This window comes from Neoarius graeffei, chromosome 14 (assembly GCF_027579695.1).
Source record: "Neoarius graeffei isolate fNeoGra1 chromosome 14, fNeoGra1.pri, whole genome shotgun sequence".
Classification (NCBI taxonomy): Eukaryota; Metazoa; Chordata; class Actinopteri; order Siluriformes; family Ariidae; genus Neoarius; species Neoarius graeffei.
The window spans coordinates 9258315-9275549 of record NC_083582.1 but is presented as its reverse complement, the minus strand read 5'-3'; the positions used below and the strand labels follow the sequence as shown (position 1 = coordinate 9275549).

General features: G+C 44.1%; 1 protein-coding gene across 1 annotated transcript in view; it reads left to right on the top strand.

Annotated features, from left to right (window-relative positions):
- LOC132897460 (sex hormone-binding globulin-like) overlaps positions 1-7407 on the top strand; it is a 63560-nt gene extending 56153 nt beyond the window's left edge. The window contains exon 6 of the mRNA XM_060938727.1: positions 6919-7407. Within this exon, the coding sequence (XP_060794710.1) occupies positions 6919-7082 (164 nt within the window). The 3' untranslated portion in view covers positions 7083-7407. The remainder of the gene's footprint in view (positions 1-6918) is intronic.
- Positions 7408-17235: the final 9828 nt, after the last annotated feature.

Below are 17235 nucleotides of genomic sequence, written 5' to 3'. Positions count from 1 at the left end.
TGACATGTGCAGATACCAATCATACGTCATCCTCGCCACCATATTGGATGTGGCAAAGTGGAGATTCTTCAACCATCTCTGGTATAGTGTCTCTGCAGTGAACACTTCGGAACGGAGGATTTTGACAGAACAGATCAGACAGTCAGGATCAGAGAGGGAGCTGTTCCTTCAGTCTTCAGTTTCCCAGCTCATCTCCACTGGGTAGGTGTAGAGTTATAAGCAGTGAGAATTAGAGAATACAGTGCCACACTATGATGAACGTTGTTGAACGTATGATGAATGTTTTTAACCTTTCTGAATGTGAAGGAATCAGTGATGTATTTTGTTTTGGTATGACGTTAGAACCTGGTCGAACTCAGTTTGGTGGTCATTCAGCTCACTTTATTCAACGAGAGTAGGTCTGTGTGGTGACTCAATAAATAAAACAGTAAATTTTTGTTTTCATTCACTATTTCCAGTTTTTCCACTATTTCCATCATTTATCATATTCAGTCTTGTAGGTTGGTTATTTTGGCCTCAGGTTTTGGTAGCTTGCTACGGTATGCTGACTGATTAGCTTACCTGAGCTATCCATCGCATATCTGTCGCTAGTTTGCAGTGTACAGGGTATTTCGCACACTATTTATAACCATCACATTAAAAGTTATGTGTTGTTTTGATGCCTGTTTGTTTCCCAAATATATACGTGTGTCTTAATGGGTGAATAAAAGGCATCGAGTTAAATATTATTGTAGAAAGGGGCTTTATGAAGTTCAGTCCATTTACTTGCATTGGTTTACGGGGAAGATTTGCCACATCCAATATGGCGGACACTCTGATGTATCCCAGCAACGGGGCCACCAGCTCAATGCGGCGTCCATGTTTATATGTCTATGGGTCTCAGGTGTTCCTCCCACGATATACGGTAGAATGGCCGTGCATTACACCCAGTCAAAAGGGCAATGGATACGCGCACTGCAAACTGTGTAGAACTGACATTAACATCACTCATGGTGGTCGCGATGACTGCAGGTGGCATGTCAACTCCAAAAAACATATGGAGTATGCTGAAATGGTGAGTCAGGCGGAAAGTAAATCTGGGGGTATCCAGCAGTTTTTTACGAAATTTGTGAATGAAAAAACACGGAACGTGACACGTGCTGAAGCGGTGATAGTTGACCTATGCTTGGAGTTGAACTTGCCAATTAGTGCCATGAAATGTGAGTTAAACTTATTCAGTTTCTTTTTACATGTATGATTTTTATTCACTGAAATATCAAACACTGGCTGTACTTCTTTAATTCAAAGTCTTTTCGGTGTTGCAAGTGCAAATGTACATGTAGTATGATCAAAAACAGAATTTTATGATTAGTGTTATTAGGATTGTGGCAAAAAATTGATCATTCCACTGTTTTAAATACAATTATAAATGTCATTTTATTCAATGTCTCTTCTGAAGCATTATGCTGAAGTATTTATATATTGGGACATTAAGATAACAATGTCGGACTCTCTTTGGCATGAAATAAGAATTTTTTTTTAATTTTATTAGAATCTGTTAACAGGTAGAACATTTTTGCCAGGCAATATAATATAATACTTTTGAGGAGTTACATTGAATACCAATGATTGGTAGTCAACCGTAATGTCTGCAAACAGGGAACACTATTGTATTTAGAAAAATGTGATATATTGTATGCTCTAGAAATTTGTTGAGTGGAAATTCAATTGAGATGGCTGCTCGTGTTTTGTTTATTCAATTCACACAAAACAGTACTTTTTAATAATTTAAATGTTAAACATATTGGTATATACACCTCTTTATAATGGAAATGCGCATAAATTAATGTTACTGAAAGTCATTCCAAAATACTGATAAATGTTTTCAAGAGTACTGAAATTCAAAATTTGGGGTAGACATCTCTGCTGTAGTCCTCAGCGATAAAAGTCCAGAGTGTGACCCTCAACTGTCCTCATGGGGCCGTCCTCCACAGGAGCGATGCGATAAAACTCTTGTATATCCTTGGCCCCCCTTTGGCCACCCCATGTAAAAAATCCTGGCTACGCCACTGAGCATGAGCTAATTTTATCACTAATCTATCCCCAATGAGCAAGCCTGTGGCGACAGTGGCAAGGAAAAACTCCCTCAGATGACATGAAGAAGAAACCTCGAGAGGAGCCAGACTCAAAAGGGATCCCATCCTCATTTGGGTGATAACAATGTGATTATAACATTTTAACAGTTTTAACATGAAGTCTGTTTTGTTGAAGTTATAAACTCTTCATTGATGGAAAGTTAAGTGCAAAACCATTCATGACAACTGCAGTCCTAAAGTTAGCAAGTCAACTGTAGTCTTCAGCCATAAAAGCGTTACTGTAAGTGTCCAGAACATCTTCCAAGTGTGACTTTCATCTGTCCATATGGGGCCGTCCTCCACAGGAGCAATGTGATGAGACTACAGCCAGACGTAGGGCATCAGGATGGATCACGCAGGTCCAAGGAGCAGAAAAGGTCAGCATATCGATCTCAGGGTTGACATGTAACTCAGAGGGACAGGTGGGGGAGGGGAGAGAGAGAGAAAACACAGGTTGTTAGGTATGCCCAATGTCACCTGATGAGTAAGAACAGTATACATTTTGTGCTGAGCGCAAGCAGGGACTCCGGCAACTAACTACGACAGCAAAACTAAAAGGGGAGAGCCAGAAGGTAACACAGACATGAGGGAGCCCTGGGGCATAAAGCAGCCAGGCACTACACCGTCAACAAACTCAAGTGAGCAAGTGAGTGGGGACTGACAGCATCCATACATCCCAGTTTACCAAAACACTCTATTGGCCCTTTTCCACTACCAACGCGGCTGAGTTGGGCTGAGCCGTGCGGTGCTGAGTTGGGCTGAGTCGAGCTGAGTGGGGCTGTTGGCGTTGCATTTCGACTACAACCGCACTGAACCATGCTGGCTGGAAGTGGGTGGACACATTGGGTGGAGTTAGCGAAAGTGGGTGGATGTCACATGATGTCGTTAGGTGGTGCAAACAGTGACATCAGTGACCTTTTAAGCGGTAGTCTCACGACCCGGATAGTAAACAATAAACATGGAGTCGTTAGTGTTGCTGGTCTTGGTGCTGTGGCTTGTTGTCACCGACAACGCCAACAGATACTGGCAAGAGCGTATAGATGAGGCGAGGTGCTTAATTTGTCGTAATTCTTCTTCTTCCGGGTTTACGGTGTTTACAGGTGGTGGTTCCCAGCGTGCTCGCAGGGCGTGTGTGGGCACGTGAGGACACTCCTCCTCACCAATCAGTGTACAGGGGAGTGTCTCCTCACACCCCTAGCCTCACTCAGCTCGCTTTGGCTCACCTCAGCCTCACTGCAAAACCGTGCGAGTTTTGGGTGCTGAGTAAGGCTGAAGTGAGCTGAGTCGTGCTGCTCTGAGGTAGTCGAAACGTGAGCCGTGTTGGGCTGAAGTGAGCTGAAGCAAGCTGAAAAAGGGTAGTGGAAAAGGGCCATATGTCTGAGGACCTTCCAGATCTACTCCTTTACCTCATAAACACTATTAATAAAAGGCTTGACTAAACAGATATGTTTTCAGCCTAGACTTAAACACTGAGACTGTGTCTGAATCCCGAACACTACTTGGAAGGCTGTTCCATAACTGTGGGGCTTTGTAAGAAAAGGCTCTGCCCCCTGATGTAGCCTTCACTATACAGTATGAGGTACCAGCAGATAGCCTGCACCTTTTGATCTAAGTAGACATGGTGGGTCATAAAGGACCAGAAGTTCACTCAGGTACTGTGGCACAAGACCATTCAGTACTTTAAAGGTCAATAGTAGTATTTTATAAACATTACGAAATTTGATTGGTGTCTTTGTTGCATCTCTGATTAATGCCCTCCTTGCCCAGTCTGTGAGTTTTAATTGGCAGCCTTCTCTGGTGCCATATTCTTTCCATTTTGCTATAATGGATTTAATGGTGCTTGTTTGTTTGTTTTATCTGTAACCGCTTATCCCATGCAGGGTCACAGAGGGCAAGCTGGAGCCTATCCCAGGTGACCATGGGCGAGACTCAGGGTACACCCTGCACAAGTCGCCAGCTCATCGCAGGGCTGACACACACAGTGGCACAAACAGCCATTCACACTCATGGTCAATTTATAGCCACCAATTAACTTAACAATTATCTTTGGACTGTGGAAGGAAACCCACACAGGCACGGGGAGAACATGCATACTCCACACAGAAAGGCTCTCATCGGCCGCTGGGTTCAAACCCAGAACCTCTTGCTGTGAGGTGACAGTGCTAACCACTACACCATCGTGCCACCCATTTAATGGGACTCCGTGGGATATTCAAAGTTTGGGATATTTTTTATAACCCAACCCTGATCTATACTTCTCCACAACTTTGTCTTTGACCTGTTTGGAGGCTCCTTGGTTTTCATGTTGCTTGCTTAGTAGTGTTGCAGAGTCAGGGTCCTTCCAGAACAGGTTGATTTCTACAGACATCATGTGACAGATCATGTGACATTTTGATTGCACACAAGTGGATCTTAATCAACTAATTATGTGACTTATGAAGTGAATTGGTTGGAGCAGCTCTTATTTAGGGGTTTCATACGAAAGGGGGTGAATACCTATGCACACTCCAGATTTCGTTTTTTCCATCTTAAATTATTGTTTGTGTCACAATAAAACAATTTGCACCTTTAAAGCTGTAGGCATGTTGTGTAAATCAAATGGTGCTAACCCTCCAACAATCCATTTTAATTCCAGCCTGTAATGCGACAAAATAAGACAAAAACCAAGGGGGATGAATACTTTTGCAAGACACTGTACCAGTGTCATTTAATCTTAAAGCTTCAACTCCAGAACTATTTACACCCTTAATTAAAATGAATAAATAAAAATCACTTTATTTCTAATTCAATCGTTTTCTGGCCTCTGAGAAACATGAAGTAATTTTGGTGTTCAGTCAATTAATCAAAAATATCTAAAATAAATAGATGGGTTTTTTTAAATACTTTGTCTCATCTCATCTCATTATCTGTAGCCGCTTTATCCTGTTCTACAGGGTCGCAGGCAAGCTGGAGCCTATCCCAGCTGACTATGGGCGAAAGGCGGGGTACACCCTGGACAAGTCGCCAGGTCATCACAGGGCTGACACAGACACAGACAACCATTCACACTCACATTCACACCTACGCTCAATTTAGAGTCACCAGTTAACCTAACCTGCATGTCTTTGGACTGTGGGGGAAACCGGAGCACCCGGAGGAAACCCACGCGGACACGGGGAGAACATGCAAACTCCACACAGAAAGGCCCTCGCCAGCCACGGGGCTTGAACCCGGACTTTCTTGCTGTGAGGCGACAGCGCTAACCACTACATCACCATGCCGCCTAAATACTTTGTATAAAACTAAAAATATTCATTTTTATTTTATTTTAGTCTACATTACACACAATCATGAGCTCTTCCAATCAACAATAACAAAAATAATTATCAAAAGAACTCCTTTTTGAAGACAGGAAATCATATGCAAAATTATTGGTGCCCCAAAGAATATTTTAAATAAGAAATTGTTATACTTTAAAAGAAAAAAAGAGGGGAGGCCACACAAATCGCAGATGGTTGTTGATGGAAACAAGTCAGTTTAATGTATAAATATTGAGCTTGGGGTGCCATTAGTTTTGAAACCAGTGAAAAACAGCATTGATGATGATTTAAATTATCATGTTGTAATCCAAAAATCAGATCTATACAGCTGCCCCTGATGTTCTGATTTTTCAGATCAGAAATGTCACCTATTGTATGTGTAAATCATTTTATAGTTTATTTATGGGGCGGCACGGTGGTGTAGTGGTTAGCGCTGTCGCCTCACAGCAAGAAGGTCCGGGTTCGAGCCCCGTGGCCGGCGAGGGCCTTTCTGTGCGGAGTTTGCATGTTCTCCCCGTGTCCGCGTGGGTTTCCTCCGGGTGCTCCGGTTTCCCCCACAGTCCAAAGACATTCAGGTTAGGTTAACTGGTGACTCTAAATTGACCGTAGGTGTGAATGTGAGTGTGAATGGTTGTCTGTGTCTATGTGTCAGCCCTGTGATGACCTGGCGAGGTGTACCCCGCCTTTCGCCCGTAGTTAGCTGGGATAGGCTTCAGCTTGCCTGTGACCCTGTAGAAGGATAAAGCGGCTACAGATAATGAGATGAGTTTATTTATGGATCATTTTCTTTAAGTCAAGATTTTTGGAAGCTTCGTCATTAATACTGCAAGATAAATGATGCTTATACAAGTCTAAAACTCTGTATCCTTTAATATATCGATCATTATTCTCACCACATTCACTGAATATGAGCAATAGTGCACTCTGATTGGCTACTCTACTATGAGGCTAACAGCTCATATACTGTGAGTACAGTAAAACAGAATGGTGGAGTGTGTTCCTGAACCAACTGAGGATGAAATCAAAACTCTATTTGAAAACAAAACCCCCCAAAATACAAAAAAAAAAAACCCATCAAAATATGAAATGAAAGTATTTGATGGTAAAAATGTATCTTTTTTATTTTTCATGAATTATTATTATCACATTTTTCACAAACTGATACTGTCATTTCGCCGGTTTGCTTACATTCTAAGCAAAAATTATTTTGTTGGACGTTTTGTATAAAGTTTTTATTTATCAATTTTGCAAAAAATTAAAATAAAAATGCTCCGTTTCTCAAAATCCAGTGAATGTGGATAGAATAAAACAGTTATTCCACTCAATCTTGTCGTACATGGATTATAGCCAACTTGGTGCTACATGCCTCATCGGCTCATGTACGACTCAGTTTTGTGGAATAACTGTTTAATTTTGCTCCAAAATATCTTTAAACGGACTCTGTGCTTTATTATATGCTTGTGGGTGTTTTGTATGATTTGACACTCGTGTGAACACTGCTGCAGGTGAGAGTGAGGACTCAAAGACTGTGCACCACCTGCAGGGCTGTTTGGAAAAGATTCTCATTCAGGGACAAGACATCGATCTCGATCGGGCTCTCTTCAAGCACAGGTCTATCTCGTCACACAGTTGTCCCACAGAAGCAGTGAATCAACTCACGGATAATTAGTACATAGTTTTATTGGGTTTTTTTTAAAAGAAAAAAGAAAGGGGCGTGGCCACACATCCTCCCAACAAATAAACTCACTGAAATCATTATTACAGTTTGACCAAATCTTTTCAGTATTATATTACAGCAAATGGACCCACATTTGCCACCCCATGTCCAAAAACCTGGACTTGTGATTTACATATCAGTTCACAGTTCAGTTCTTGAGATTATTTGTATCAGATACTTTTCATCTGTCAGTGAAGTAAATAACCTTACAGCTAACAATAACAGTAATAGTCATGTTACAGTATCAGTGCTGATCTGTTCATCCCAGGACGTTCACCTGCCTTGTTGTTTTGTTCTTTCTTTCCTTTGTGTTCACACTGTATTCAGTTCATGGAAGGTTGAAAAATAATTCATGACTTTTTTATTGTGTTTTCTAATAAAATATAATTAAACATTTAAACATGCCACTTTACCCAGCTTGTCTAAAGGTTTATTTTTTGTGTGTGTGCTACAAATTTAAGATCTATGTGTTTGAAAATTGGCCAACAGTCTCATAAAATCTATATTATGCTGTTGTTTAGATTTTGTACCTAAAATAAATTTAAAATTAAATTAATCTTATCATGGGTGGCACGGTGGTGTAGTGGTTAGCGCTGTCGCCTCACAGCAAGAAGGTGTACCCCGCCTCTCGCCCATAGTCAGCTGGGATAGGCTCCAGCTTGCCTGCGACCCTGTAGAAGGATAAAGCAGCTAGAGATGATGAGATGAGATGAGACGAACTCTCAGTTAAGAGCAGTGCCCAAGACAGAAACAAGTCCAAGACCAAATGCAAATAAATCCAGGATAAGTCCGAGTCAATACAGAAGACATCTCAAGATGTGAATTGAATCCTCCAACCCTTGTATTATTACATACATTCATGGTATTGTACCTGATTTAGCTGTTCAAAATAAGAAAGTCTGGAGTTGACTGATTCTGATTCCTGTGATTATGAATCAGTTGAATCAAATGAGTCGATTCTGCACAACAATTCTAAAAAGAAAAAGATCTAACAAAATAAATAGTACAATATTTATTAAACACATATAATACAGCTTCTAACTGATGTGTTTCAAACTGAACTACTAACTGTCTGGGTTATTAACTCTTTTCTCCCCCACGTGTTTTCACTGTTTTTAAATCAGACATTTATATGCACATCTTTATCAGGGTGTTTTGGTCATAAACTAACCGATCATTTATGTCTGGTAGAGATTTTTGGTGGTCGTAGTGAGTTGTTTTTGTTTTTCATTTATCATCTCCAGAATAGCAATATTTTAGAATTTCGCTGTGTGGAATCGATTCACGATTCGATGCTCGAGATCCAAATGCCTGGAATCGAGTCAAACAGAATCGGCTCCTTTTAGAATCCAATCCCAGTCCTTTTTAAAACGTTGTTGTTGTTGTTGTAGAAAAGAGATCATTTCTCTTTAGGATGCTTCATCAAAAAGAGAATAGAGGGAAAAAAAATAAACAGATTTTAATTAATAATGAAAGCACGAATGTGTGTAATCTAGTGCCATCTAGTGGACAAAGTGTACACAGACCCATATTAACAAATAAAAAGCCCTCCATGTTCACGTGATTATTTATCTTATATAACCCACTCAAGCAAACTATTTCAATTTCATCTCAATAAGATCAAAAATGTGATTTTTTAACAAATATGTTTTTACATTTTTTGTTTCTTAACATCACTTTCTTCTAAAACAAAAGACAAATCAAACCGCCTCAATCATACAAATATCCACAAAACAGTACAAAGCGTCAGTTTTTCTTTCAGTCAGCTACAGAATTATTGGCACAAAATAAACAAACAATCAGGGAACACAAATACACATTTTCAGAAAGGATTCTTCTCTCAATTTCAACATGTTCATAGAGTTCATTAGTTCATGTTCATTAGTCGCCAAGTGGCAAGGGCCCTTTGAGGTCACACAGCAAGTCGGGGACGTCGACTATGAGGTGAGGCGAACAGATAGGGGCGGGGCATTGCAGATCTACCACCTCAACATTTTAAAACACTGGAATGAGGGGGTCCCCGTGGTGTTGGCGTCGGTAGTACTGGAGAAGGCGGCGCTGGGGCCGGAGGTGAAAAAGATAACATCTCGGACCACTCTGGTCCTTTGTGGAGACCACCTCTCACCGGCCCAACTCACAGAGGTGGCCAAGTTGCAAAAGGAATTTTCCGACATGTTCTGGCCCCTTCTTGGTCGTACCCACCTCATAGAACACCACATCGAAACACCCCGGGGGGTGGTAGTGCGTAGCCGCCCTTACCGCTTGCCCGAACACAAGAAAAAGGTGGTTCAGGACGAACTCAAGGCCATGCTCGAAATGGGCATAATCGAGGAGTCCCATAGTGACTGGAGCAGCCCAGTGGTCTTGGTTCCCAAGACTGACGGGTCGGTCCAGTTCTGTGTGGACTATAGAAAGGTCAATACAGTGTCTAAATTTGATGCATACCCAATGCCTCGCATTGATGAGTTGCTTGATCGGTTAGGCACTGCTCGCTTTTATTCGACACTGGATCTAACAAAGGGATATTGGCAGATCCCCTTGACAACTCCATCCCGAGAGAAAACGGCCTTTTCCACACCGTTTGGTTTATACCAATTTGTCATGCTCCCTTTTGGGTTGTTTGGGGTGCCCGCTACGTTCCAGCAGCTTATGGACAGGATCCTCTGCCCTCATGCTGCCTACGTGGCCGCCTATCCGGACGATATAATAATCTACAGCCATGATTGGCCGCGGCACTTGGAACACCTGAGGGCCATTCTAAAGTCGCTGAGGCGAGCGGGCCTCACAGCTAACCTGACAAAGTGTGCAATTGGGTGGGTGGAAGTACGGTATCTGGGGTTCCACTTAGGTCATGAGCAGGTGCGTCCCCAAATTAACAAGACTGCAGCGATTGCGGCCTGCCCGAGGCCCAAGACCAAAAAGGAGGTGAGACGGTTCCTGGGGCTGGCTGGTTATTATCGTAGGTTTATACCTAATTATTTGGATGTCACCAGCCCACGAACAGATCTCACTAAAAAGGGGGCTCCAGATCCAGTCCAGTGGACGGAGCAGTGCCAACAGGCCTTCTCTGAGGTAAAAGCTGCACTGTGTGGGGGGGCCACTTTTACACTCCCCTGACTTCTCTCTCCCCTTTATTTTGCAGACCAATACATCGCACAGAGGGCTGGGGGCCATTTTATCCCAGGAGGTGGAGGGCAAGGAGCACCTCGTGCTGTACACCAGCAGGAAACTGTCGATGCCTGAAAGCAAGTACAGCACAATTGAGAAGGAGTGTCTTGCCATCAAGTGGGTGGTCCTCGCCCTCCGATACTACCTGCTGGGGTGCCCTTTCACTCTCTGTTCGGACCACACGTCCCTCCAGTGGCTCCACCGCATGAAGGATGCCAATGCGCGGATCACCTGTTGGTATCTCACCCTCCAGCCATTTAAGTTCGAGGTGATCCACAGGCCGGGGGCACAGATGGTGGTGGCAGACTTCCTGTCCCATCAGGGGGGGAATGTTTATTGATCATTTTTAGCATGTATTTGTTCATTCTGCTCTGGTAATTAAGTCACTACAAATGACTGAAGGAATTCTGTTTGGTTCATTAATAGAATATGCAGGAGGACTGCCGCAGTGATACCTCTCAACACATCCTCAAGATTCTGGTTGTCCATGATGCTGATGGAGAGGATCCAGTGGATGTATCTATCCTTCTTGAAGGCAAGGAGATGTTACATGGATGCAGCAACACTGCTAAAGCTTGCACACTGCTTATGGGACTGATATATACCCTGAACTTTGCATACCCCCAGTACTGTGTTGCACTTTTGAGGTGTTTCAGAAACTTTTCCTAGAACTGGATGGGATGAAGCTGTCCCCCACAGTGCAAGTTAAAATTGCTGTCTTAAATGCTATCACCATGGCAACTACTGTACAGTCTCACCTGCTTTAACAGTTTTAAAGTTTAACAGTTGAGTGCCTCCCAACATTTTTTTTTTTTGTTTGTTTTGTATTAGTTGTCTTTTTTTGGACTGTTCCCTAACATTTTTTTTTTTGTTTTGCATTGCCTTATTTTTTGGACTGCCCCCCAATGTTCAGTGACTAAGGTTTAAAGTTAAAAGTTGACAAACAGTTTAACTGCATTATATTTTAATTGTGTGATTTGTGATACGAGTAACATTGTATCAAAAGAAAATAAGCAACATTTACATAATTATAGTGAGTAAAACAACTTACTACAACTAAGTAATTCAAATTTTCAAACAGAAAAAATAAAGTAAAATGTACTTATTCACGTCATAACATTAAATAATACAAACGTTAGATTTACTTAATATTTTGATGACAGTAATTTTCCGATATGAAAATAAGTAACATTTACTTAATATCATGAATGTTAAGGTTAGTAGTAAGTACATTTTACTTGATACTGGCAAGTGAGTTGTATTTGATATTACAGCATTAGAATTTTACTTAAAAAATGTGAGTGCAAATTGTTGATTATTTTTAAAGTAAATTCTACAAGTCATTTATGATTAAGTTTAAGAAAGACATTTGTGTGGACTGTTCATTGTGTGAGATGGCCCTGGAAACAATCATGCACCTGTTCTGGCAATGTCCCTTTACCATCACATTCTGGACAGAAACAACCCAGTACATTACAGCCAAGCTTGACTCTGATTTATCTCTGTGCTGGAAATATGTACTGTTTGGTTTCCATAACAACAAAAGCAAAAACCAGAAAAAGTTATACAGTGGTGCTTGAAAGTTCATGAAATCTTTAGAATTATCTATATTTCTGCATAAATATGACCTAAAACATCATCAGATTTTCACACAAGTCCTAAAAGTAGATAAAGAGAACCCAGTTAAACAAATGAGACAAGAATATTATACTTGGTCATTTATTTATTGAAGAAAATGATCCAATATTACATATCTGTGAGTGGCAAAAGTATGTGAACCTCTAGGATTAGCAGCTAAAGGATATGGGACATGAAACATAAAAGCACACTATATCAGTTTCTTTCCATTAAAAATATGAATTAATTGCATCAACAAATACAAAATCATCTATTAAATTCAGCAAAATCGTTATATTTGTGATGATTATATGGCATTTCTGCTCGACTTCCAATATGCAATTTTTGCAACCGGAAGAGCCGCTGTCATGTGATCATACGTCACAAAAACTTTCGGGCACAGCAGAAGCGGGTAGATGAATGGAGAAGTGGATGACAAGAAAATTGTTTTTATAGTCTCTAAAGTACATTGGACATCATACATTGGACATCATGGTGTATTGTGCTGCTTATGGTTGCAATAATTCCAATAGGAAATGCCCTGGAGTAAGTTTTTTTGCATTCCCCAAGGACCTGAAGCTGAGGAAAGTGTGGGCTCACCTGCGCATGCGCAGTAGGCTTCGCGCATGCGCAGTAGGCTTGGTAGGACAAATCCAAGAGGTAGGAAAACTTTACAGAACACCTGTTGAAAAAACTTTGCACCTACTGTTTCCCACAAACTGTGTTCGGACCATTTCACTGAGGATTCTTTCAACATTAATACTCAGGTACTGAGCGATATTAATTCATGAAACAGGAAGTATAAAGATGAGGAAAAAAAACAGTTTAAATCGATTAAGTCCCGATTTAAACTGTTTTTTTCTCATCCTTATACTTCATGTTTCATGAATTAATATCGCTATTTTTTTTTAAAAATCGGATCTGCGCGATTCAGCCGTGAAAAAGGCGGCATCCGCCGAAAGGCACGCTGTTTGCATCCCTGCACGGAGGCCAGGGGACAGGGCAGGAATATTTTTGTTGATATGAGTGATCCGGTGCGATTTCGCGACCCCCCTGTTGAAGACCTCTGCGCTAAGCGACTGAAAGCCGAGGTAAGGATTAGTATTATAATTTTGGGTGTATCAATTATTGATTATCATAATTCTGACTCGTTTCGCCATTTTGAATGTTTTCATCTCGGACTCTGGAAGCATTGTATCTCAATCAATCTCGAAAAATATCAGCAAAAAAAAAACTAGCTTGCAACGGACTTTAGCTAGATCTATGATAAACTTTCAATGTATGATACAAAAATAATACTTCTTTCAACAGATCATTAGCCTTTGAGCAGAATTGTTTTTAACTTACCAGGAAGTGTTATCGAGCTGACTGCTTTCAGTTTCATGAGGGCTGAATGAACTCTCACTCTCAGAATCATCTGACCCGTCAGAGTAAAGACAAGATCTATGTTCATGTGAATTTCCAGCTATCGGTTCGAATTGATAGGGTCTAACTTCACATCTCTGTGAAACATTGGGAATATCACTGTTGATGGTGTCCATTTCGGTAACCTGTTTACATTAGATTCCCAAGCGCTGGCTCCTTGGAAAGTTTTTGTTGCGTCACAGGTCACGTGACCACCTAGCTCATTAACGAATCCTTGTTTTACGCTGATGTATAAAAAAACTTGAATAATGTGATGATTTTCACATTTTTGACGCCCTGCAGTGATTTAGATGGCATTTCTTATGTCCTTTATACATAATTATGCCCAGGTAAAAATCCATGTCCCATATCCTTTAATTTGAAGGTGAATTTACAGTAGAGTCAGGTGTTTTCAATCAGTGGGATGACAATCAGGTGTGAGTGGGCACCCTGTTTTATTTAAAGAATAGGGATCTATCAAAGTCTGATCTTCACAACACGTGTGGCAGTGACGGCGTGGTCAAGCGTCGGTCTGTGACCGGAGGGCGGAGTCAGGGAAGGTAAGTGGCAGAATCACTACACCTGATGTTAATTAATGTGTTTGTGTGTCTTCCCCAGTGACCGCCCCCTATTTAAGGAGAGAGAGCGAGAGCAGAGGGAGCTCTCTCCCCAACCAGACGACTGATGTGTGTGCGTGTGTCTGAGTGTCTGGGAGAGTGTAACACTGAAAAGTGTCACAATAAAAAGAGTTTTGTGAACTCAGTTATGGCCTGCCGTCCTACTGTGCTCCACCCACCCATACGAACTGTCACAGTGGTGCTGAAACCCGGGACGAGTACAGAAGAGAACAGCCCCATGGAGTCCTCCCCCTTCGCAGACCTGATCCACGCCCTCACCACAGCCCAACAGAGCCAGCACCAGGCGCTGCTCGCCCTCCAAAAGGAGCAAGAACAACGGTTCGAGGCCCTGGTGCTGGTGCAACAGGAAGATTGTCGGGCGTTCCGGCACCTCCTCGTGTCGGCGGGGTCCACCAACTCCACCGCCGCGGGCCTTTCCCCCCTCACCCTAACAAAGATGGGCCCGCAGGACGACCCCGAGGCCTTCCTCATGCTCTTTGAGCAGGTAGCAGAGACCTCGGGGTGGCCGGTGGAACAGCGCGGCACGCCTCCTCCCCCTGCTAACGGGAGAGGCGCAGCTGGCCGCGCTACAGCTCCCCGCCGACCGCTGGTTAGCCTACGCAGACCTTCGCCGGGCTGTCCTCCAGCATGTGGGGTGCACCCCCGAGCAACAACGTCAGCGCTTCCGTGCTTTGCGCTTGGAGGAAGTTGGCCAGCCGTTCGCGTTTGGCCAGCAACTCCGGGACGCCTGCTGGCAGTGGTTGAGGGCCGACAACCATGACGCCGAGGGACTCATCGACCAGGTGGTACTGGAGCAGTTCATCGCGCGTTTACCAGCAGGAACCACAGAGTGGGTCCAGTGCCACCGCCCGGCGTCGCTGGATCAGGCAATCAAGCTGGCGGAGGACCATTTGGCGGCTGTCCCGATGGCAGGACAGCAGACAACCTCTTCTCTCCTCTTCTCTCTCTCTCCCCCTCCTCTTGTGTCTCCTCCTTGCCCCATTCCCCCACCACGGAGGCGGGGGCTGGTGCCACCCCAGCCGGCCCGCCGCACCCGCGGTGCCCTCCCGTTTCTCCCTTCTGTGTCTGTCTCTCACCCCCCTCAGGTGAGTGAGCCCCAGAGCACTAGTGCAGAGAGGAAGCCCGGGCTGGTTTTCTGGCACTGCGGGGAGCCGGGCCACCTCCAACAGCAGTGCTCAGTGATGGAGGTGGGCGCGGTGGTTCGGATCCCCGACGCGCCAGGAGCCGCCCTCCATCAGGCCGGAGCCTATCGCATACCGGTGAGTGTCCAAGGGGATACATATCAGGCATTGGTGGATTCTGGTTGTAATCAGACCTCAATCTACCAAAGCCTGGTGCAAGACGAGGCATTGGGGGGAGCACAATTGGTGAAGGTGTTGTGTGCGCATGGGGATGTTCACAACTACCCTCTAGTGTTGGTCCACATTCTTTTTCGAGGGGAAAAATTTTATAGTAAAGGCGGCAGTTAATCCTCGCCTTACCCACTCGATAATTTTGGGGACTGATTGGCCGGGATTTGGGGAGTTAATGAGTCATCTAGTGAAGAGTGGGTCCTGCCATAGTTTAACAGGGGGAGGTCCCAGTGTCGTGTTGGTGGGAGCAGCTGTCACAGAGCCATCTACGTCATCTCTGCCTCAGAGTGAGGAGCCGCTGGCTCCTCCTCTCTCTATTGGGGAATCCCTTGCGGATTTTCCATTAGAGCAGTCGTGAGATGAGACTCTGCGGCATGCATTTGACCAAGTGAGAGTAATCGATGGTCAAACGCTCCAGCCAAACGCCACCCCGTCCTTCCCCTACATCACAATTATGAAGGATAGATTATACCGAGTGACACAGGACACTCAGACTAAAGAGCGAGTCACGCAGCTTTTGATTCCGAAGAGCCACCGGGAATTGGTATTCCAGGCGGCTCACTTTAATCTCATGGCTGGACACTTAGGGCAGGATAAAACACTAGCCCAAATAATGGCCCGGTTCTATTGGCCAGGGATTCGCGATGTCTGTAAGTGGTGTACGGTGTGCCGCAAATGCCAGTTAGTAAACCCAGCGGCCATTCCAAAAGCGCCTTTGCGCCCTCTCCCATTAATCAAGACCCCGTTCGAAAGAACTGGGATGGATCTTGTCGGGCCATTAGATCGGTTAACACGAGGGTACCGCTTTATATTAGTTCTGGTGAACTATGCAATGCGATACCCGGAAGCGGTGCCTCTTCGCAATATCTCAGCACGCAGTATTGCAGAAGCGCTCTTCCGCATCATCTCCCGAGTTGGAATCCCAAAAGAGATTCTGACTGACCAAGGCACCTCGTTTATGTCACGTACACTGAATGAACTGTATGGGTTGTTGGGTATTAAGCCGATCCGCACCAGCGTATATCACCCACAAATGGATGGTTTAGTTGAACTGTTCAATCGCACCCTCAAGAATATAATTAAAAAATTCGTACGTGAGGACACACGTAATTGGGATAAATGGCTTGAACTCTTGCTATTTGCAGTGCAAGAGGTCCCCCAAGCCTCCACGGGGTTCTCCCCGTTTGAATTGTTATATGGGCGTAAGCCGCACGGCATTCTATATGTGCTGCGGGAAAATTGGGAGGAGGGACCTTCACCAAGTAAAAATGAAATCCAATACATTATCGACCTACGCGCAAAACTCCACACACTCACGCACCTAACTCAGGAGAATTTGCGGCAGGCCCAAGAACGACAAACCCGCCTGTACGACAAGGGTACGCGCCTTAGGGAGTTCGCACCGGGAGATAAAGTACTCATACTGTTGCCCACATCGAGCTCCAAATTGGTCGCCAAGTGGCAAGGACCCTTTGAGGTCACATGGCGAGTCGGGAACGTTGACTGAGGTGAGGCAAACAGATAGGGGTGGGGCGCTACAGATTTACCACCTCAATCTGCTCAAACTCTGGAACGAGGAGGTCCCCGTGGCGTTGGTGTCGGTGGTTCCGGAGAAGGCAGAGCTGGGGCCGGAGGTTCAGAAGGGAACATTGGCATCACATACCTCTCCAGTCCCCTGTGGAGACCACCTCTCCCCGACCCAACTCGCGGAGGTTGCCCAGTTGCAGACCGAGTTTTCGGACATGTTCTCGCCCCTGCCCGGCCGCACCAACCTCATAGAGCACCACATTGAGACACCCCCGGGGGTGGTAGTGCGTAGCCGCCCTTACAGGTTACCCAAGCACAAGAAAAAAAGTGGTTCGGGAAGAACTCGAGGCCATGCTCGAAATGGACATCGTCGAGGAGTCCCACAGTGACTGGAGCAGC